This window comes from Danio aesculapii, chromosome 20, assembly GCF_903798145.1.
Source record: "Danio aesculapii chromosome 20, fDanAes4.1, whole genome shotgun sequence".
Classification (NCBI taxonomy): Eukaryota; Metazoa; Chordata; class Actinopteri; order Cypriniformes; family Danionidae; genus Danio; species Danio aesculapii.
Window position 1 is genome coordinate 53191865 of NC_079454.1, and position 24889 is coordinate 53216753.

At 36.8% G+C, this 24889-nt stretch overlaps 2 protein-coding genes across 2 annotated transcripts in view; both read left to right on the forward strand.

The window, feature by feature from the left end:
* Positions 1-3003: 3003 nt before the first annotated feature.
* gfus.2 (GDP-L-fucose synthase, tandem duplicate 2) overlaps positions 3004-24889 on the forward strand; it is an 84977-nt gene continuing 63091 nt past the window's right edge. Inside the window, exon 1 of the mRNA XM_056445618.1 lies at positions 3004-3095. The gene's annotated coding sequence lies outside the window, so the exon portion shown is untranslated. The remainder of the gene's footprint in view (positions 3096-24889) is intronic.
* Positions 3018-24889, forward strand: part of gfus.1 (GDP-L-fucose synthase, tandem duplicate 1) — a 38840-nt gene continuing 16968 nt past the window's right edge. The window contains exons 1-5 of the mRNA XM_056445619.1: positions 3018-3095; positions 15855-15991; positions 18341-18455; positions 21608-21736; positions 23313-23386. Coding sequence (XP_056301594.1) covers positions 15855-15991; positions 18341-18455; positions 21608-21736; positions 23313-23386 — 455 coding nt within the window. The 5' untranslated portion in view covers positions 3018-3095. The remainder of the gene's footprint in view (positions 3096-15854; positions 15992-18340; positions 18456-21607; positions 21737-23312; positions 23387-24889) is intronic.

The window sequence follows — 24889 nt, forward strand, 5'->3', positions numbered from 1 at the left end:
TGATATGTACAATACTGAGTATAATTTCTGTGATGGTTAGGTTTGGGGTTGGGGTAGACATTAATAAAATACAATTAATGGGTAATTTAATAAATAAACGTAACAATTTTCGATACACTCTCAGAAAAAAAGGTACAGGGTGGTACAAATAATGTTCCTTAATGAGCAGTTTTGTACCTTTGTAAAAGTTATACCTTATATGGTAAAGTAAAGACCTTTTATGATACTGTTCTGTACCTTTTATGGGACAACTTTTTTCCCTCTCCGCTGTTTTTTCCCTCTCCGCTGTTTTTCCCTCTCCGCTGTCGCCACTGGCTTGCATGGTTTGGGATCTGTAGAGCTGCGCATCGTTGGATTTGCTCTTCAGTGTTTGGACTCTCAGTAGTGATTATTAAACCACACTGAACTGAGCTCAACTGAACTGAACTTAAACACTACAAACTGAACTACACTGTTCCTATTTACTGTGGCCTTTTATGTGAAGCTGCTTTGACACAATCTACGTACATTGTATAAGCGCTATACAAATAAAGGTCAATTGAATTGAATTGAATTGAATTGAATTGAATTGAATTGAATTGAATTTAATTTAATTTAATTTAATTTAATTTAATTTAATTTAATTTAATTTAATTTAATTTAATTTAATTTAATTTAATTTAAAAATTGGGACAACTGAAATGAAGGTGCACAATTGTTCTCATAAAAAAGCTACATAAGTGTTGGTCAACTCCTTTTTGATAACGATATCTATGAAAATAAATATTACTGAAAAGGTAAAGTTATTTAAGAATAATTTCCATATTTAGACATGAATCGTCATTTTAAAGCATATGTTTAAAGAAACTTATAAATATGAATTATTAAGTTCTATAATACAAAAATAGATCTTTTGATTAATGTTAAAGTATTTTTATTCTTTATTGTAAATTGAAAATGTGTATTCACACAAAAAGAAACTTTTTTTATTTTTAATAAATGTGTTTGATGTTTTATATTTACTGATAATAAATTGACAAATTTTGGATAAAGCAGGGCGATGCAGTGGCACAGTAGGTAGTGCTGTCGCCTCACAGCAAGAAGGTCGCTGGTTCGAGCCTCGGCTGGGTCAGTTGGTGTTTCTGTGTGGAGTTTGCATGTTCTCCCTGCGTTCATGTTTCCTCCGGTTTCCCCCACAGTCCAAAGACATGTGGTACAGGTGAATTGGGTAGGCTAAATTGTCCGTAGTGTATGAGTGTGAATGAGTGTGTGTGTGTGTGTGTGGTTGTTTCCCAGAGATGGGTTGCGGCTGGAAGGGCATCCACTGCGTAAAAACGTGCTGAATAAGTTGGCGGTTCATTCCGCTGAATGAATGAATGAATGAATGGATAAAGCAAAATGCCTTTAATAGTTCTTGAAGGAACACATTTGACACTGTTAGGGTACAAAGTGTCTTGTCACAGTAGTAGTACCATCATGGATCAGATTTGGACCTTTGATGAAGGTACAATATTGTATCTGTAGGTTTTAAAAACCAAAGGCACATTTTACAAATCATGTCCTTAAAGCTACAAACTGCAATGATACAAATTTATATATTTTTTCGCCTTAATTTTAACAAAACAAAACAATGACCACAGATTACAACCAACAGATTTCTCAACATCACAGCACATAATGAAGATCAAAAAGAAGACATAAAAATACACAAAGTAATGACAATAATAGAAGAATACATAAGATAACCAAGGTTTATGGCGATCTAAGGTTTTGTAAAAATGTACCTGAAATCCTGGGACTTACATATTCGGAAAGGAGTCCAGATCTATATAAAAACTATCACTTTTCCCCTTGACCAGTGGGTAAAATATAACAATGACATGAGATCAAATATTACCTTATGCCTTTCTGATACTGTCAGTGTTTTATCAGATATCCATTTGAGAAATATACACTTACGGGCAGCACTTCCTGTTTCTTGCACTCTTCAAATATTATCAGCAAGACCTAACAAAAAATTAAGTGAATCAAAGTCACATCTTGTATTAAATACTTATATTAAACATTAAAGACTTAATCTCCTACAAATCTGTACCCAATAGCCTTTGATATATATACAGTTGTACAAACTTATATCTTTTTCTTGTGGTACAATTCTGTTCCATTAAAAGGTACACTCTCAGAAATAAAGGTACAGGAGCTGTCACTGGGGCAGTACCTTTTCAAAAGATACATATTTGTACCCAAAGAGTCCACAATGGTACCTCAGAGGTGCATATTTGTACCCAAATGTACCTAAAAAGTACCTTTGATGTACCATTATGGACCCTTTGGGAACAAATATGTATCTTTTGAAAAGGTACTGCCCCAGTGACAGCTCCTGTACCTTTATTTCTGAGAGTGATACTGCCCCAGTGACACTGATTTGTACCTTTTTTGGTACAAGATTGTGTGTGTGTGTATAATTACTGTTTTACATTACTGCAAAGGTGGGGTTTAGGTTGGGGGTTTGGGGTAGATGTTAATAATGGGTTATTTATTGAATAAATATAAAAATACTCGCTATAATTACTGTTTTTACGTTGCTGTGGTGGTTGGGTTTGGTTTTTTGGGTTTGGGGTAGACGTTAATAAAATACAATTAATGGATTATTTGATAAATGATATAAACAATGCCGTCAACTTCCGGCCACAGCTGTATCTCCTCTAGCAACAACTTTTTTTATGAATGGAAGAAATCCGAACACGAGCCAATCAGCAGCTGCTACATTCTACAAGGCAGCCAGAGAGTCTTTTGGTTCTCATGGAAACAGCCAGCCGGAGCATGGAGAAACGAGCGCACATGCGCACTGACCGGACCAACCGGAAACTCAGCAGTTACCGCTATTCGAGCAAGCGGTAACATTTATGAGACGGATTTTATAGACGATATTAATATATGACATCAGTAAATGTGTTAACCAAAGAATTTCCTGCCGTTCACTTGTTTCAACATTCCGGCTGACGAGAGATTTTATTATTGAGCAAAACAGCTGCGTATAAACATTGAAAATATGGCCACCGAGTGATCTGGGTTTCCCTGAAAGGACTTTTGACTTCTGAGACAACGGAGAACAGGTAAATAAACCACTGCTTTAATCATTAACTCGACTATTATCTTACGTGTCAGCTCGCTCGGTTGTCGTTTAAAGGGATAGAACACTCAAAACGGCCCCTTACGTGCTAGCTTCAAACCTTTGAGTTTATTTCTGCTGTTAAACACAAACGAAGATACTTTGAAGAATGTTGCAAACCTGTAACCACTGACTTCCATGTTATTTTTTTTTCTGCTATGCAGGTTTTCAGCATTCTTCAAGTTGTCTTCTTTTGTGTAGAAAGAGACTCATAACGGTTTCGAAACGCTTGATGAATGAGTAAATACTGAGTAATAAAGTAAAAATATTAAGGTAAAGTTAGTTATATTCACACATTTAGACTTTCTCCTTAATGAACGTATTCTTTGCTAATTCTATATAGTGAAATCATATTAGCAGCCAATGACTATCAAAGTACAACACTGTTCACGGTCAATTAAATAATGCTAATGTTGTTTTTAAGTCTTATTTGCATGTGATTTCAGACAGAATAATCAAATTAGCATGGTAAACAATATAGGGATTGTTAAATGAACGAATGTGCAAATATAAAACCAACTTTACCTCAATAGTAAAACTAGTAAGAAGTAAAAGTGTGATTTTTTTTTTTTTTTTTTTGGTGACCTGTCCCTTTAAGACCTGTGTAGAGCACTAATCTGTTCATCTTTAAGAGTGCTAAAGGCTCTAATGTGATTTTTCTATACTCGAGCTTTGACTAACTGACAAATATAAAGCGTACAGATGCATAAATCCAGCATGTGTTGTTGTATTTCTGCTGTTTTCTAAGTAATATTGTTGTCTCATTGAAGCATTGAGGTCAAGTTGGTTTTATATTCACACATTCTGACTTTCTCTCTAATATAATTTAAGAAAAGTATTATTAGCAAATTCTGAACAGGTAAATCATATTAGCAGCCAATGTACAACACTGTTCACAGTCGATTAAATAGTGCTAATGTTGTTTTAAAGTCATACTTGTTTGCGATTTCAGACCCAATACTCAAATTAGCTTGGTAAACAATACAGGGAGCGTTAAATGAATGAATGTGTGAATATAAAACCAACTTTACCTCAATAGTAAAAATGTCATTTTTAGGTGAACTGTCTCTTTAAGACCTCTGTAGATCACTAATCTGCTCAGATCTTTCAGAGTTTGCCTATTAATTTTCTGTATTGTGATTTTTATATTGTGATTTTCACATTGTGACGACTAGCGCTTTCACTAAATGACAAATATAAAGCGTACAGATGCATAAATCCAGCATGTGCTGTTGTATTTCTGCTGTTTTTTAAGTAATGTTGTTGTCTCATTGAAGCATTGAGGTCAAGTTGGTTTTTTATTCACACATTCTGACTTTCTCTCTAATATAATTTCAGAAAAGTATTATTAGCTGATTCTGAACAGGTAAATCATATTAGCATATTAGACTATTAATGTACAACACTGTTCACAGTTAAATAAATAGTGCTAATGTTGTTTTGAAGTCATATTTGTATGTGATTTTAGACCCAATACTCAAATTAGCTTGGTAAACAATACAGGGAGCGTTAAATAAATGAATGAACGCATATAAAGCCAACTTTACCTCAATAGTAAAAATTTAATTTTCAGGTGAACTGACCATTTAAAGTTCTCTGTAGAGCACTAATCTGCTCAGATCTTTCAGAGTTTGTCCATTCATTGAGTGCTAAAGGCTCTAATGTGATTTTTCTATACTCGTGCTTTCACTAAATGACAAATATAAAGCGTACAGATGCATAAACAGAACCGATGGAGGTGTAGAAACAGTTCTACACCTCCATCATTGAATCAGTCATCTGCACATCAATAACTGTCTGGTTTAGCTCAGCTACTAAATACGACCTCCAAAGACTACGTCGAATAGTTCGGACTGCTGAGCGAATCACTGGTACAACCCTTCCTACTCCCCAAGAACTGTACTTATCCAGAGTGAGCAGAAGGGCTGCCAAAATCACTCTGGACCCCTCACACCCAGCACACTGCCTCTTTGAACTTTTACCTTCTGCTCGACGCTACAGAGCACTGCGCACCAGAACAGCCCGACACAGAAACAGTTTCTTTCCTCAGGCAATCCATCTCATGAACACTTGATGATAATAATTGTGAAACCAACATCACTACTTGCCATACACGTTTATACACATATACACTTATTTAACAACACACTTTACATGCCAATTTGCACATAACATCTGCACATATAACGTTGTATATAGTAATAAACATGTACATACACTTGTCAATCTGTATATTTGCACTCACTACTTCAATTTTTTTAAATATATTTATTATCTGTTTTTTGTCCTGTCTCTGTAATCCTGTTGCACTGTAGAAGCTCTGTCACGAAAACAAATTCCTAGTATGTGTGAACATACCTGGCAATAAAGCTCTTTCTGATTCTGATTCTGATTCTGATAAATCCAGCATGTGCTGTTGTATTTCTGCTGTTTTCTTAGTAATGTTGTTGTCTCATTGAAGCGTTGAGGTCAAGTTGGTTCACAGTCGATTAAATAGTGCTAAGGTTGTTTTAAAGTCATACTTGCCTGAGATTTCAGACCCAATATTCAAATTAGCATGGTAAGCAATATAGGGCTTGTTAAATGTGTGAATATAAAACCTTAAAACTTTACCTCAATAGTAAAAATGTGATTTTTAAGTGAACTGTCTCTTTAAAGCAATAATCTCAAACTGGATCCCTGGAGGGCCGCAGCTCTGCACAGTTTTGCTCCAACTCTTATCAAACACAGCTGATCAACTAACCAAGGTGTTTAAGACTACTAGTGACTATTAGCAGGTGTGAGTTGGAGGTGGTTGGAGCTAAACTATGCAGAGCTGTGGCCCTCCAGGAATTGAGATTGATACCATTGCTTTAAAGCCTCTGTAGAGCACTAATCTGTTCATTTTTCAGAGTTTGTCTATTCATTGAGTACTCAAGGGACTGTATTGTGAATTTTTTCTTCACTAGTGCATTTGCTAAATGACAAATATAAAGCGTACAGATGTACAGTGCATCCGGAAAGTATTGATAGCTGCTCACTTTTTCCACATTTGTTTATGTTACAGCTTTATTCCAAGATGGATTAAATTCATTGATTTCCTGAACATTCTACACACAATCCCCCATAATGACATGTGTGGAAAAAAGAGTTTTAAATTGTTGTAAATTTATTAAAAATAAAGAAGCTGTAAACTCACATGTACATCAGTATTCACAGCCTTTGCTCAATACTTTGTTGATGCTCCTTTGGCAGCGATTACTGCCTCAAGTCTTTTTGAATATGATCCCACAAGCTTGGCGCACCTGTCTTTGGGAATTTTGGCCCATTCCTCTTTGCAGTACCTCTCAAGCTCTATCAGGTTGGATGGGAAGCGACGGTGTACAGCCATTTTCAGATCTCTACAGAGATGTTCAATAGGATTTAGGTCTGGGCTCTGTCTGGGCCACTCAAGGACATTCACCGAGTTGTTGTGAAGCCACTCCATTGATATTTTGGCAGTGTGCTTTGGGTCATTGTCCTGCTGGAAGATGAACTGTGGCCCCAGTCTGAGGTCAAGAGCACTCTGAAGCAGGTTTTCATTCAGGATGTCTCTGTACATCGCTGCATTCATCTTTCCCTCTATCCTGACTAGTCTTCCAGTTCCTGCTGCTGAAAAACATCCCCACAGCATGATGCTGCCACCACCATGCTTCACTGTAGGGATGGTATTAGCCTGGTGATGAGCGCTGCCTGCTTTTCTCCAAACGTAACGCCTGGCGTTCACTCCAAAGAGTTCTGTTTGAGTCTCATCAGAGCAGAGAGTTTAGTTTCTGATGGTCTGAGAGTCCTTCAGATGCCTTTCAGATGCCAAACTCCAGGTGGGGAGTGTCTTCCGTCTGGTCACTCTACCATACAGGCCTGATTGGTGGATTGCTGCACAGATGGTTGTCCTTCTGTAAGGTTCTCCTCTCTCCACAGAGGAAAGCTGGAGCTCAGACAGAGTGACCATCGGGTTATTGATCACCTCCCTGACTAAGGCCCTTCTCCCCCGATCACTCAACTTAGATGGCCGGCCAGCTCTAGGAAGAGTCCTGGTGGTTCAGACATCTTCCACTTACGGATGATGGAGGCCACTGTGCTCATTGGATCTTTCAGAGCAGCAGAAATGTTTTTGTAACCTTCCCCAGCCTTGTGCCTCCAGACAATCCTGTCTCTGAGGTCTACAGACAATTCCTTTGTCTTCATGCTTGGTTTGTGCTTTGACATGCACTGTCAACCCTGAGACCTTATATAGACAGGTGTATGCCCTTTCAGATCATGTCCAATCAGCTGAATTGACCACAGGTGAACTCCAATGAAGCTGCTGAAACATCTCAAGAATGATCAGTGGAAACAGAATGAACCTGAGCTCAATTTAGAGCTTCACGCCAAACGCTGTCAATACTGATGTACATCTGATTTTACAGGTGTTTTATTTTTAATAAATTTGCAACAATTTAAAACTCTTTTTCCACATTGTCATTATGGGGGATTGTGTGTAGAATGTTGAGAAAATCAATCAATTTAATCCATTTTGGAATAAGGCAACATAACAAATGTGGAAAAAGTGAAGCGCTGTGAATACTTTCAGGATGCAGTGTAAATATCCACCATGTGTTAGTGTATTTCTGCTGTTTTGTGGTAGTGTACTGTAAAGTTTAGTGATGTGTTGTCTGTGTTAAAGCATTGAGGTCAAGTTGGTTTTATCTTCACACATTCTGACTTTCTCTCTAATATAATTTCAAGTAGTATTATTAGCAAATTCTGAACAGGTAAACCATATTAGCATATTATACTATTAATGTACAACACTGTTCACAGTCAAATTAATAGTGCTAATGCTGTTTAAAAGTCATACTTGCATGTGATTTCCGACTGAATATACCTAATAAAGTGGTAAAAAAAACGCCACTGAGCGAATGTGTGAATGTAAAACCTACTTTACCTCAATGGTTGACGCAGAGGGTGTGTCAGTAGTTAACTTGATATCTCAGATTGAGCTTTTTGTAGTTCATTGTGAGCTGTAGGGAGGGTCAGAAATCATATTTAGCACAGAAATCACCTGTTGTGCTATGGGACATCAATGGAAATCTGATGCATCAGCCGACAGCATTAAAGAAAATATACATACACTACCTGACAAAAGCCTTGTGGTGGATCCCAGTTGTAAGAGCAACACATAATAACTTGAGTTCTAGTTGATCATTTGTAAAAGTGGCATACGGTGGATTTCTCTGAATCATCTGTTGATCTGCATCTCAATCATCACAAATACTGCAGAAGACCTGCTGGAACCCACATAGACCAAGATTCTCACAGAAATCAGTCAAGTTTGGTGAAGGAGAAATCATGGTTTGGGGTTACATTCAGTATGGGGGCGTGCGAGAGATCTGCAGAGTGGATGATCAACATCAACAGCCTGAGGTATCAAGACATTTGTGCTGCCCATTACATTACAAACCACAGGAGAGGGCAAATTCTCCAGCAGGATAGCGCTCCTCATACTTCAGCCTCCACATCAAAGCTCCTGAAAGCAAAGAACGTCAAGGTGCTCCAGGACTGGCCAGCCCAGTCACCAGACATGAACATTATTGAGCATGTCTCTGGTAAGATAGAGGAGGCGTTGAAGATGAAGTCTTAACTCTGGGAGTCCTGCAAGAAGGCTTTCTTTGCCATTCCAGATGACTTTATTAATCAGGGATTTGAGTCATTGCAGAGATGTATGGATGCAGTCCTCCAAGCTCATGATGGAGTCAGACACAATACTCATTCTGTTTCCACTGCAGCATGACTACATATTCTATACTGGACATTATTGAAGGTTCAGTGAGCAGACTTTAGTCTAAGCAGAGTCAGACCTTACTGTCCTAATCAAATCAGTCAACATCAAGACATGATCAGATTTTATTGTGCTCAAATAGTCATCTAGAGGCCTTTAACTTTCATATAAGCCACTTCTGATACCAAATGATCAACTAGAAGTCCAGTTATTATTTGCTGTTCCTAAAACTTGGATAGGCCACAAGACTTTTGTCAGAGAGGGTATCTAAACTCTGCTGCTTTGTTGTTATAAATGTAAACATGTGGTTAAGATCTATATCTGTTTATAACAGTACATTTAAACTAAGGTAAACCACAAAATATTGGACATTAAAAGAGATAATTCACCTAAAAATGAAAATTCTGTCATTGTTTACTCACCATTTTAATACAAGTTTCTTTCTTCTGTTCAATGCAAAAGAAGATGTTTTGAAGAATGTTGGAAACCTGTAACCATTGACTTCCAGTGTATTTTGTCCTACTATGAAAGTCAGTGTATACAGCTTTCTACAAAGTCTCTTTTTGTGTTGTTCAACAGACGAAAGAAACTCGTAAAGGTTTGAAACCACTTCAGGGAGAGTAAATACTGAGTAACTTTTGATTTTTGGGTGAGCAGCTGACCCTTTACGTAGAACATGCTGGGACTGATTAGATTCAATATAGCCTGGAGTGAGAGAGTTGTTTTGCTTAGTGAAAACTGAATGAAAATTCTGTCATCGTTTGCTCACCCTTTACTTATTCCAAACCTTGAGATTCTTTCCCCTGTTGAACACAAAAGAAGATGTTTTGAAGAATGCTGAAAACCTGTAACCATTGACTTCCAGTGTATTTTTGTTCCTACTGTGGAAGTAAACGTTTTCAACATTCTTCAAAGTATCTTCTTTTGTGTTCAACGGATAAAAGGAACGCATACAGGTTTGAAACCACTTTAGGGAGAGGAAATACTGAGTAACTTGATTTTTGGGTAAACTATCCCTTGAAGTAGAACATGTTGGGGCTGATTATATTCAATATAGCTTCCGGTGAGGGAGATTTTGTGCTAGTCTCTGATCTCTGACTCTAAGGGTCAAACTGTACTGGGCATTTAAAGGGATAGTTCACTCAAAAATGAAAATTCTGTCACCATTTACTCACTCTTTTAAACCCACATGAGTTTCTTTCCCCTGTTGAACACAAAAGAAGATGTTTTGAAGAATGTTGGAAACCTGTAACCATTGAGCTCCAATGACTTTTTGTTTTCCTTCTATGGATGTCAATGGTTACAGCTTTCCACAAAGTCTTCTTTTGTGTTCAACGGATGAAAGGAACTCATAAAGGTTTGAAACCACTTCAGGGAGAGTAATGACTGAGTAATTTTTAATTTTTGGGTGAACTGCCCCTTTAAGTTGAACATGTTGGGACTGATTAGTTTCAGTGAGGGAGTTTATTTTTTGCTTAGTTAAAACTAAATGAAAATTGTGTCATCATTTACTCACCCTTTACTTGTTTCAAACCTTTTATGATATTCTTTCCCTTGTTGAACACAAAAGAAGATGTTTTGAAGAATGTTGAAAACCTGTAACCATTGACTTCCAGTGCGTTTTTTTCCTACTATGGAAGTTAATGTTTTCAGCATTCTTCAAAGTATCTTCTTTTGTGTTCAATGGATGAAAGGAACTCATACAGGTTTGAAACCCCTTTAGGGAGAGTAAATACTGAGTAACTTGGTTTTTGGGTAAACTATCCCTTGAAGTAGAACATGTTGGGGCTGATTATATTCAATATAGCTGCCGGTGAGGGAAATTTTGTGCTAGTCTCTGATCTCTGACTCTAAGGGTCAAACTGTACTGGGCATTTAAAGAGATAGCTCACTCAAAAATGAAAATTCTGTCACCATTTACTCACTCTTTTAAACCCATATGAGTTTCTTTCCCCTGTTGAACACAAAAGAAGATGTTTTGAAGAATGTTGAAAACCTGTAACCATTGACTTCCAGTATATTTCTTTTTCCTACTATGGAAGTCAATGTTTTCAGCATTCTTCAAAGTATCTTCTTTTGTGTTTAATGGATGAAAGGAACTCATACAGGTTTGAAACCAGTTCAAGGAGAGTAAATGCTGAGTAACTTTTGGTTTTTGGGTGAACAATCTCTTTAAGTAGAACATGTTGGGACTGATTAGAGGGTCCAACTGTGTGTGAATGTTTACATGTCGCTAGTTCTCATGAGCAGGTGCTGTTTGAATTATCTAGTATTATTATGTGACGGGCCTATTTTGTCTTGAGTTCACAGTGGGGGTGAAATCCGATATCATCCTGTTGTTACTGTCGTTTAAAGATGTCATTTCTGACAACTGTGTCAAGATTTCTAAAAAACTGCCTATGGATTGTGCTATATTATCCTATGTATAATTAGCACTTGTATGTATTGTGCTGACTCAGTGGTTAGCACTGTCACCTGACAGCAAGAAGGTCGCTGGTTCGAGCCTCGGCTGGGTCAGTTGGCATTTCTGTGTGGAGTTTGCATGTTCTCCCCATGTTTGTGTTGGTTTCCTCCGGGTGCTCCGATTTCCCCCACAGTCCAAACACATGTGCTATAGGGGAATTGATTAACTAAATTGGCCGTAGTGTGTGTGAATGAGTGTGTATGGGTGTTTCCCAGTACTGTGTTGCAGCTGGAAGGACATCTGCTTTGTAAAACATATGCTGGATAAGTTGGCGGTTCATTCCACTGTGGCGACACCTGATAAATAAAGGAACAAAGCTGATGGGAAATGAATGAATGAATGATCCCGAATGAATGAGTATGTTTATGAGTATATAATTTAAAATGTAAAAGAGAATTTCCATGTGGTCAGTATATATACACTGGGGGTTTAAGGTCAGTTTTTTTTTAATTATTAATTTTATTTAATAATTTAAATAAAATTATTCTGATAATCAAGGCAGCATTTATTTTATTATTTTTATTTATTTATTTATTTTAAAGATTTATTTTTGGCCTTTATTAAGTTGATAGGACGGTATTTCAGAAGGAAGCGAAGTGGGAGAGAGAGAGGGGGTAAGCACAGCAAATGTCCTCGAGCCGGGATTCGAACTCGTGACGCCCTGAAGTGATACTGCAACATATGTAAGCACGCTAACCACTAGGCTAATGCGCTGACAGGCAGCATTTATTAAATGTAAATTTAAAAAATATATATTTATTAAATATTTATTTATCTCTTATTGTATGTAGTTTCAAATAAAATGATTACTCCAGTCATTTCTGCTTTTATTACTATTACCATTAATAATAATAATAATAATAATAATAATAATAATAATAATAATGACTCTGAAGACTGGAGTAATGAAGCTGAAAGTTCATCTTTAAAATCCCTGGAATCATTTGTTAAATTAAATGATAAGCTACTTTTATTGTTAATATTAAATTATTATTATTATTATTATTATTATTATTATTATTATTATTATTATTATTATTATTATTATTATTATATTAAATGATATTAATTTTTATTTTTATTAAATTAAATGATAAGCTACTTTTATTGTTAATATTAAATTATTATTATTATTATTATTATTATTATATTAAATAATATTAAATTTTATTATTATTAAATTAAATGATAAGCTACTTTTATTGTTAATATTAAATTATTATTATTATTATTAAATTTTATTATTATTAAATTAAATGATAAGCTACTTTTATTGTTAATATTAAATTATTATTATTATATTAAATAATATTAAATTTTATTATTATTAAATTAAATGATAAACAGTTATTTTACAGTGCAATGACATTTCACAATTTAACAATGTGTGCTGTATTTTTGATTAAATAAATGCAATCTCGGTGAGCAGGAGAAGCTTATTTTAAGACATTTAAAAATCCTGCTGACCCCAAACTTTTGACCGGTATATATACTGTATATGAACTAATAATTGATATAAGCGGACTTCTGTTATGATATGAAATGAAGTTTCCTACAGTATCATGACAAAAAAGAATACAGAAGTACTGCTCTATTATCATATGCGTGCATACAGGAACTGTGCTATTACCATGTTTTCTGAGCATGTGCTTATTGTACATTAATACATAGGTACAGCGGGGAACATAAGTATTGAACACGTCGCCATTTTTCTCACAAAGCATATTTCTAAAGGCGCCGTTGACTTGAAAATTTCACCAGATGTTGATAACAACCAGAGAACAAAACTAATTAGTTTGTAAATGAAGCTATGTGTAATAAAATGGAAGAAGTATTGAACAGATGAAGAAAGGAAGGTGTATTTGGGCAGTGAAAGCCCAGACAGCAGCTGAAATCTCTCAGTAGTTCTTCAGCAACCCTCTGCTCTTCCTCAGTGTAAATGAATATCAGCTGCTTCAGTCCAACATCTACATTAGCAGGAGGATGAAGATGAAACCAGGGTGGACATTTCAGCAAGACAATCATCCAAAACACAGCCAAGGAGACTCTCAAATGCTTTCAGAGAAAGAAAATCAAGCTGCAGAATGGCCCAGCCAATTACCCGAGCCGAATCCAATAGAGAATACAAAATAAAGCTCAGATTTGATAGACGAGACCCACAGAAGCATCAAGATTTTGACACTCTGTTGAAGTCTGTGAGAAATTCACACCTGAGCAATGCATGAGACTTCATTCTCCATATGAGACGAGTCTTTAAGTTGTAAAAAAGCCTTTTAAATAAAGTGTTAAACACGTATCAGCAGTTCAGCACTTTCTCCTTCTGTCATTTGATTCTTACACAGAACTCATCTTTCAGATTTGTGTGTTTTGTTTTATTTTTATGTTTATATTGTTTGGGTTTTTACCCAAATCTGCTTAAATTCCATGTCAACAGCTCCTTTAGAAATATTAACCCCAGGAAAAATGCTTATTTTCCCAGCTGTATATGTGTGTGTGTGTGTGTTGATGATACAGAGAAAAGAATGACCAGTCTGTCAGATGAAGCAGAACCGGAGTCAGAGATTCTATTAAATAAACTTCACTGAATATAGTTTGCCGTTTCATCAGCAGAAGCTCCTAGGCCACACTGCTTACAATCACAAATCAACAACAATTATACTCTTACATAACGTCATCAACTGCGTCATACATATAGGTGTTTTAACATGATTGATAAGAAACGGATAGATTTAGAAAACCTCCACGTGGGTGCATGCGTACAACTCTGAGCTTCATCTCAATATCTCAGGTCAGACATAGACTGTTTAGAGCTGACTCCAGACCTGTGAAGGGATCCACAATCGAATAGAACACACACACACACACACACACACACACACACACACACACACACACACACACACACACACACTCACTCACACACAAAGTACAATCTGTTTCTTACCCAAGGTTGAGTGTCTTGATCAAAACTGGTTAAAACCTGGTATAATCTACATTCAGGCTGCTATATTCTCACTACACATCTTGAATAAAAAGGAAAATCACTTTAAACAGAATTAACACATAATAATAATATCAAAATTACTTTAAATAGTATTAACACATAATAATAATAATAATAATATCAAATTCACTTTAAACAGAATTAACACATAATAATAATATCAAAATCACTTTAGTTAGTATTAACACATAATAATAATAATAATAATAATATAAAATTCACTTTAAACAGAATTAACACATAATAATAATATCAAAATCACTTTAAACAGAATTAACACATAATAATAATATCAAATTCACTTTAGATAGTATTAACACAATAATAATAATATCAAATTCACTTTAAACAGAATTAACACATAATAATAATATCAAAATCACTTTAGTTAGTATTAACACATAATAATAATAATAATAATAATAATATCAAATTCACTTTAAACAGAATTAACACATAATAATAATATCAAATTCACTTTAAACAGAATTAACACATAATAATAATATCAAAATCACTTTAAACAGAATTAACACATAATAATAATATCAAATTCACTTTAGATAGTATTAACACAATAATAATAATATCAAATTCACTTTAAACAGAATTAACACATAATAATAATATCAAATTCACTTTAAACAGAATTAACACATAATAATAATATCAAAATCACTTTAGTTAGTATTAACACATAATAATAATAATAATAATAATATAAAATTCACTTTAAACAGTATTAACACATAATAATAATAATATCAAATTCACTTTAAACAGAATTAACACATAATAATAATATCAAAATCACTATAAACAGTATTAACACATAATAATAATATCAAAATCACTTTAGATAGTATTAACACATAGTAATACACATAGGAAAGCAGTTGCTTTCAATCATCAAGCTCTTCAGTTCCACTCAAGAGGTCTCCATGACCTCTGACCTGGTTTGGTGGCTCCTGAAAATGTTTACAAAGAGACTGGCAAATGCACTGCACATTCTTATATTAAGCAATGTGATAACTTTATTCATGAGTCTAAATCATTTCAAGATTAAACACTGAATCAAATAATCATATTAATAAAGGATAAAGATAGAAGGATAAGCGTTGATCTGTGCTTGAGACGGATTGTAAGACCGAATCCATCAATGAAATGTGATGACAGTGGAGTGATGTCCCAAACGCAGCATTATTTAAACAAATAAACAGGAGCGACGGCAACAAAAGGGAAAAGCCACAGCGTAATCCAGTAAAGCAGGCAAAGGTCTGGGCTGGCAGAAAACAAACAATAATTCAATAGTCAATCCAAGAGTAAATACAGAGGAAGACAGGGAACACGCTTTCAATCGCAGACTAAACAGTAGAACAGGAGTGTGCGTGTGAATGGAGTTTATATAGTGTGTGTAATCAGTGTAAATGATGAGCTGTGTGTGTGTGTGTGTCAGATGGAGGGGCCGATGCGTGTGCTGGTGACTGGTGGCAGTGGGCTGGTGGGCCGAGCGATAGAGCGAGTGGTGAAAGAAGGAGAAGGAAGAGAAGGAGAAGAATGGATATTCCTGTCATCCAAAGATGCCAATCTCTTGTGAGTACTCCTGAACAAACACTCATCAGGTGTCACACTGCAATTATACAACACAAAATGTGTTACTACATGAATGTCTGAAATACTTGGGAATGTCATGACTGACCAATCAGAATCAAGTATGATATTCCCAGATAATAACTGATTAAACTAAAACACAGACTCATATGGATCATCTTGACCGTTACATACAGTGCATGCGAACAGTATTGATAACGCTTCACTTTTTCCACATTTGTTTATGTTACAGCCTTATTCCAAAATGGATTAAATTCATTTATTTCCTGAACATTCTACACACAATCCCCCATAATGACAATGTGCAAGAGTTTGAAATTGTTGTAAATTTATTAAAGATAAAGAAGCTGTAAACTCGCATGTACATCAGTATTCACAGCCTTTGCTCAATACTTTGTTGATGCTCCTTTGGCAGCGATTACAGCCTCAAGTCTTTTTGAATATATGACGCCACAAGCTAGGCACACCTGTCTTTGGGAATTTTGGCCCATTCCTCTTTGCATTACCTCTCAAGCTCTATCAGGTTGGATGGGAAGCGACGGTGTATGTCGCTTCCCATCAGAGATGTTCAATAGGATTTAGGTCTGGGCTCTGGCTGGGCCACTCAAGGACATTCACAGAGTAGTCGTGAAGCCACTCCATTGATATTTTGGCTGTGTGCTTTGGGTCATTGTCCTGCTGGAAGATGAACCGTCGCCCCAGTCTGAGGTCAAGAGCACTCTGAAGCAGGTTTTCATTCAGGATGTCTCTGTACATCGCTGCATTCATCTTTCCCTCTATCCTGACTAGTCTTCCAGTTCCTGCTGCTGAAAAACATCCCCACAGCATGATGCTGCCACAACCATGCTTCACTGTAGGGATGGTATTAGCCTGGTGATGAGCGCTGCCTGCTTTTCTCCAAACGTAACGCCTGGCGTTCACTCCAAAGAGTTCAGTTTGAGTCTCATCAGAGCAGAGAGTTTAGTTTCTGATGGTCTGAGAGTCCTTCAGATGCCTTTTAGCAAACTCCAGACGGGGAGTAGCTCCAGTCTGGCCACTCTACCATACAGGCCTGATTGGTGGATTGCTGAACAGTTGGTTGTCCTTCTGTAAGGTTCTCCTCTCTCCACAGAGGAACGCTGGAGCTCAGACAGAGTGACCATCAGGTTATTGATCACCTCCCTGACTAAGGCTCTTCTCCCCCGATCACTCAGCTTAGATGGCCGGCCAGCTCTAGGAAGAGTCCTGGTGGTTCAGACATCTTCCACTTACAGATGATGGAGGCCGCTGTGCTCATTGGAACTTTCAGAGCAGCAGAAATGTTTCTGTAACCTTCCCCAGCCTTGTGCCTCGAGACAATCCTGTCTCGGAGGTCTACAGACAATTCCTTTGTCTTCATGCTTGGTTTGTGCTTTGACGTGCACTGTCAACCCTGGGACCTGATATAGACAGGTGTATGCCTTTTCAAATCATGTCCAATCAACTGAATTGAGCACAGGTGAACTCCAATGAAGCTGCTGAAACATCTCAAGAATGATCAGTGGAAACAGAATGAACCTGAGCTCAATTTAGAGCTTCACACCAAAGGCTGTCAATACTGATGCACATCTGATTTTACAGCTTCTTTATTTTTAATAAATTTGCAACAATTTCAAAAACTCTTTCTTCACATTGTCATTATGGGGGATTGTGTGTAGAATGTTAAGGAAATCAATGAATTTAATCCATTTTGGAATAAGGCTGGAACATAAACAAATGTGAAGCGCTATCAATACTTTCTGGATGCACTGTACATACAAATGTTAAAGTGTTGTGTGTTATTTCACCTGAATTACCACTACAGTTACATTTAATTTAATTTTTCACCTACTAAATAGTTTTTTCACTACATGTTAAAGTTTTATAAAACTATTATGTGCACCATTGTAATTTTGTTTTTTTAAGAATCACTTCTCCTTTTCCCAGTTCAGACAATACTCTGAATGAATTTGTCTATCAAACTTTGGTTATGTAAATGATGTGTCTGTGAGTGCATCCTCTAGCTGTGGTGTGTCCTTCCCTAATCTCACTGAACTAGAATGATTACTCAAACATCATACTTGGTGTAAAACAGAAGGTAATACTACAGAAATCAGTGTAATAATGTCAAATAAAGCATTAGACATAGTGTTCTCTGTACAAGTTAAATATAGTTGAAGTATTATTAGCCTCCCTGTATATTTTCCCCCATTTTCTGTTTAACAGAAAGAAGATTTTTTTCAGCACATTTCTAAACATAATACTTTTAATAACTTATTTTAATAATAACTTTAATAAATACCTTCTAATAATAAAATACATTTACTGCTTTAGGAGCCCTGAAGAGACTAAAGCAGCGTTTGAGAAACATCGTCCCACACACGTCATTCATTTAGCTGCGATGGTGGGCGGACTCTTCAGAAACATGAGACAGAACCTGGACTTCTGGGTAATTATTAACATAGTAACATTGGATTAGAGCTGTGGTGAAAAATCATTTGCGAAATTGATTCTACAATTTTTTTAAATGCATCGATTTTTCTCCCTCGAATCACTTCTGAGCTTAGTTTTTAAAAGTGGAGAGCACTCTAAGCTAGCTCCATCTGCTGTTTAAAACTGGCTGGTAAAAACTAGCCTAGAGCGCCGTCTGCTGTTTTAAAACTAGCCTAGAGCTCCATCTGCTGTTTAAAAACTAGCCTAGAGCTTATCTGCTTTTTAAAAACTAGCCTAGAGCTCCATCTGCTGTTCAAAAACTAGCCTAGAGCAGTGGTTCTCAAACTTTTAAACCCGCGACCCCCATTGTAAGATCGTCAAGAACTCGCGACCCCCCACTACCAAAGCATATACAAACAATAAAAATAGCTTTTTTAAGCTGTTCACAATATTTTAACTATATTTACTATACATTACAGGGCTCGAAATTAACATTTTTGCTTGGTAACACTGGTGCTTCTAACTTTAAAAATGTAGGCGCACCAGCCAAAATTTAGTGGCTCCCACCAATTATCGCACTGTTACTACAAGTTTTATAAACAGATTTATTGCATTTGAAAATCAACACTAATCAAAACTAACAAGCAAAAAAATAAATATGCATGCGTGAGGAAAATATGTCTCAATGAAATCCCGTTATCACAAGAAAAGACATTTTTATAACATAATTGAGTGACCAAAAGATACACGGACGGATATCCCAAAAGATATCCCACAGACTTTACAGTGAATGCTAGTTATTTTCATAGCAGACTTGAAGCCAATGGAGGTCTTTTATCCACTCTTCAATAAGTATAGCTGGTGGATTAACATTCAGCACATGATCAGTAATCAGATGTGCCAATATTTGTAGCTTTAGGTGTTTCTAAGACAAAATCTGTCAGTGTTGTTTTCATTCTCTCGTCTTCAGCGCTTTACATTTTCGCGGTTGTAGCTCCTGTCATCTGAAGACAGGAGGCGTTGACTGAGTGATTGACAGCTGATTTTAACCAATCATTCGTGTTCAGTTCTTAGCGCAGTGGGCCAATAAGAAGAGCGTGAAGGCGGGGCAAGCGTTGAAGGCTTTGTTTACTGCGGCAAGTTGACATGACAACAGTTTTAAACTGTTCCTGAGCGCTGCGTTCCAAGTACAAAGATGCATTCTGCCCGAATGTGTCCTAAATACTTTATGAATCAGTAATATCTTTTTAAAAATCAAAAAATATTAGCTTTCACTTGTAATACTGAAAAATATTTATTATAATCACTGAAAATTACACAATTTTTAAATAACTCTCGCGACCCCTTGAAATTATTCTGCGACCCCCGCAGGGGTCGCGACCCCCAGTTTGGGAACCACTGGCCTAGAGCTCCATCTGCTTTTTAAAAACTAGCCTAGAGCTTATCTGCTGTTTAAAAACTAGCCTAGAGCTCCATCTGCTGTTTAAAAACTAGCCTAGAGCTCCATCTGCTGTTTAAAAACTAGCCTAGAGCTCCATCTGCTGTTTAAAAACTAGCCTAGAGCTCCATCTGCTGTTTAAAAACTAGCCTAGAGTGCCGTCTGCTGTGAAACACTAGCCTAGAGTGCCATCTGCTATTAAAAACTAACATAGAGCTCCCTCTGCTTTTAAACATTAGTCTAGAGTGCTGTCTGCTGTTTTAAAACTAGCATAGCGCAACGTTCCCTGTTAAAAACTAGTCTAGAGCGGCCTCTACTGTTATAAACTATCCTAGAGTGCCGTCTACTGTTTAATAACTAGCCTAGAGTGCTGCCTACTGTTTTAAACTAGCCTAGAGCACTATTTGAGGTTAAAAACTAGCTTAGAGCAGCATCTGTTGTTAAACTCTAGCCTAGAGCGCCGTCTGAGATTAAAAACTAGCCTAGAGCACCATCTGCTGTTATAAACTAACCTAGATCATTGTCTGCTGTTAAAGGCTAGCCTAGAGTAAGGTCCACTGATTAAAAACTAGCCTAGCGCACCATCTGATGTTAACAACTAGCCTAGAGCGCCATCTGCTGTTAGAAACTAGCCAAAGCGCCATCCGCTGTTTAGAAACTAGCCTAGAGCATCCTCAGGTGTTAAAAACTAGCCTAGAGAGCGTCTGCTGTTGAAATCTAGCCGAGAGCGCTGTCTGCAGTAAACCGTAGCCTAGAGCGTCGTCTGCTGTTAAACCCTAGCCTAAAGCGGCGTCTGCTGTCATATAAATTAGCCTAGAGCGCCGTCTGCTGTTAAACTGTAGCCTAGAGCATTATCTTCAGTAAAAAACTAGCCTAGAACGCCACCTGCTGTTATAATCTAGCCTAGAGTGCCATCTGCAGTTAAAAACTAGCCTAGAGTGCCACCTGCTGTTAAACAGTAGCCTAGAGCACCATCTGCAGTTAAAAACTAGCCTAGAGTGCCACCTGCTGTTATAACCTAGCCTAGAGCACCATCTGCTGTTAAACAGTAGCCTAGAGCACCATCTGCAGTTAAAAACTAGCCTAAAGTGGCGTCTGCTGTCATATAAACTAGCCTAGAGCGGCGTCTGCTGTTAAACAGTAGCCTAGAGTGCCACCTGCTGTTAAACAGTAGCCTAGAGCACCATCTGCAGTTAAAAACTAGCCTAGAGTGCCACCTGCTGTTATAACCTAGCCTAGAGCACCATCTGCAGTTAAACAGTAGCCTAGAGCACCATCTGCAGTTAAAAACTAGCCTAAAGTGGCGTCTGCTGTCATATAAACTAGCCTAGAGCGGCGTCTGCTGTTAAACAGTAGCCTAGAGCGCCACCTGCTGTTATAATCTAGCCTAGAGTGCCATCTGCTGTTAAACAGTAGCCCAGAGCACCATCTGCAGTTATAATCTAGCCTAGAGCACCATCTGCAGTTATAATCTAGCCTAGAGCGCGACCTGCTGTTATAATCTAGCCTAGAGCGCCATCTGCTGTATAAAATTTGCATAAACCGCCTCTGCAGTTAAACACTAAGCTCAGAATCAATTCAATGGAGCATAGCGCTGCATTTTGAAACTCTCACAATAGATTTCTCAGATGATTTTTCACCACAGCTGTATTGAAAATCTATATATGGCTGTAAATACCACATGTGAGTAACTGAATTGTATTGCTGAATTTGTTTGCTTTTATTCCCAGAGGAGTAATGTCTTCATCAATGACAACGTGCTGCAGGCGGCTCATGATTCTGGAGTGGTCAAAGTGGTTTCTTGCCTGTCGACCTGCATCTTCCCAGATAAAACCAGCTATCCTATAGATGAGACGATGGTAAACATATGTACAGTCATGTAAAAAAGTTAGCACACGCTATTGACTTAATGTTTTTCTGTTTCAGGATATAATATGGTGCTTACTATATATACTCAGCGGGTCTTAAAATGAATACATCACTTGGCATCTTACAGTGTGTCATTATTTATTAAAAAAATAAAGCCAAGACAGAAAAGCCATGGGTGACTGTTAAAAAAACACTCTCCATGCCAGATAACAACAAGATCTAGTCCCGGTTGCCAGATCCTCTCAGAAAATGTCTGTTTCTCTGGGTTTCCAGACATCTACAGAACTTAATGATTGTAATATTCAGGAAATAAGTGTTATTATACCACAGGCAACATCAATGGAAAATTACTGCTTCACAATATGAAGGGGGCCGGTGTCCCCGCAGGGTTTAGCTCCAACTTACCTCAACACACTGCCTTAGTGTTTCATGTATACCTAGTAACACCTTGATTAGCTTGTTTAGGTGTGTTTGATTAGGGTTGGAGCTAAAATTTGCAGGACACCGGCCCTCCGGGATCAAGTTTGGTGACCACTGGTCTAGAGACACTACAGATCTTGAAATTGAGACTTTCTCTTATCTCCTACTCAAGAAAACAAGTTTCTCTTGAGTCCGCACAGTCGTAAGATTATAAAAACATGGGAAGTGGTGGGAAAGCAACTACACCCTGACCCTATTTGGCCTGTTTTTGGTCTCAAAAGAGATCTAGAGATTTTAGAGATATCTAAAAATCAGCATACAGTGACTACGTTTACATGGACATCAGTAATGGAATTATTTGCCTTAATCTGAATTAGACAATAATATGATTAAGGCGTTTACATGAGCTGTTCCTTTCATGATCCCGTTTTACATGTTATAGCACATAATTCCATTAATGTCATTGTGTCTTAGCGCTATCCAGTTTTCCGGCGGTGTTTCATGTAATTTCAGGTGTTTCATTTTTCATTTGTCGACTTTAACTGCAGTTTGGCACTTTCACTTTCGTTCGGGAACATTTCATGCATGCCCCCGTGACAAATGAGATATTGGATGCAACTATGAACTGCTGGTTTCTCTCAAGGTTTTTTAATTCTTCACTTTTGCCAATTGATGAAGTTTTTTCCTCGCCGCTGTCGCCACTGGATTGCATGGTTCAGGATCTGTAGAGCTGCTCATCGATGGTTTACTCTTCAGTGTTTGGACTCTCAGCAGTGAATATGAAACCACAGTGAACTGAGCTAAACTGAACTGAACTTAAACACTGAAAACTGAACTGACACAGTTTCAATTTACTATGATTTTCTGTGAAGCTGCTTTGACAATCTACATTGTAAAAGCGCTAGAGAAATAAAGGTGAATTGAATTTAATTGAACAAATCCCATTTTCATTCATCATCCTTACTGTAACTTTCAAAACTCATAATGCCGAATCATTAATTTGTTTTAATGACAAAATTAATAACTCAATTAGTTTCATGATTTGAGAGAGATAATTGTCACACGCCTTTAAGACTTTGATATCTGATCTGTAGGACTGTCCTAATTATTTTTGTTTTAAAGTGTTTTCTGCTGGATGTGTTTTAGATCCACAATGGTCCTCCACATGAGTCTAATTTCGGGTACGCCTACGCCAAACGCATGATTGATGTTCAGAACAGGTCAGTGGCAAAGATCATTGCTCACCAGTGTATCACATATCCAGATATACAGTTGAAGTCAGAATTATTAGCTCTCATTTATATTATTTCCCCCCAATTTCTGTTTAATGGAGAGAAGATTTTCACATTTCTAATCATCATAGCTTAATAACTCATTTCTAATAACTGATTTATTTTATCTTTGTCATAATGACAGCACATAATATTAGACTAGATATTCTTCAAGACACTAGTATTCAGCTTAAAGTGACATTTTAAGGCTTAAACTTGGTTAATTAGGGTAAAGTTAGGGTAATTAGGCATTGTATAACAGTGTTCTGGAGACAATCCAACACTAATATTGCTTAAGGAGGCTAATAATAATGACCTTAATATGGCTTTAAAACAATTAAAAACTGCTTTTATGCTAGCTGAAATAAAACAAATAACACTTTCTCCAGAAGAAAAAAATATTAGAGGAAATACTGTGAAAAATTCCTGAATCTGTTCAACATCATATGGGAAATATTTGACAAAGATCACAGGAGGGTGAATAATTTTGATTTAGATTATTTTACCGGCAGTTCACCCAAATTGTACCATTTACTCTCACTCAAGTAGACTTTTAGAAATTTCTGTTGAACACAAAACAAGATATTATGAAGAATGCTGGGAAAAAAACTGCTATTGACATTTATAGTAGGAACAAAGAATACCATGGCTGCTTTTTTACAGCATGCTTCAGTGTTTTTTACTTTGTGTTCAACAGAAGAAAGAAGCTCAAACAGGTTTGGATTAAGTGAAAGATGAGGAAATGATTGCAGAATTTATATTTATGTGTGAACTATTCCTTTATTTACTTGAATTTAGTTACTACTAGAGTTACCATAGTGGTATGTCTGGCCTTTCTCATGTATAGCGAAGACAGAATTATTCGCCGACGTGTGAAATTTGTTTTCTTTTTCAAATATTTCCAGGATTTTACAGTATTTCCTATAATATTTTTTCTTCTCGAGAAAGTCTTATTAGTTTTATTTCGGTTAGGATAAAAACAGTTTAAATTTTTTAAAGCCATTTTAAAGGTGCAATGCAAGTTTGACACCTAGTGGTTGAACTAGGTATTGCACTCCTGGATCAAAACACACGCAAGCGCAGGTTGTCAGATTGAGGACCAACAGAACTATTTCCTGCAGCTAATCAACAAAAAACTGATAATGATCATCTCGGGTACACCTCATGTGCTTTTTTTCAGTGTTAAATGCTAATAATGTGAGTCTGAATGCCATTTCACATGACATTTATTGCCATACTACTGAAAGCAGCAGCACTTTCATTCAGGAATTTCATTCATGCCCCTCGTGACAAACGAGATATTTGCTTTGAGGAACTACTGGAAGTGTGTATTTTTAATGCAATGTTTGATAACACACGGCAAATGGGAGAAAAAAGCCTCCGCATTTCTCTGAAACTTAGATGCACTCGGTAGGTATCATCAGAAAGCCCTTTGTGTAGAGACTATCCTGT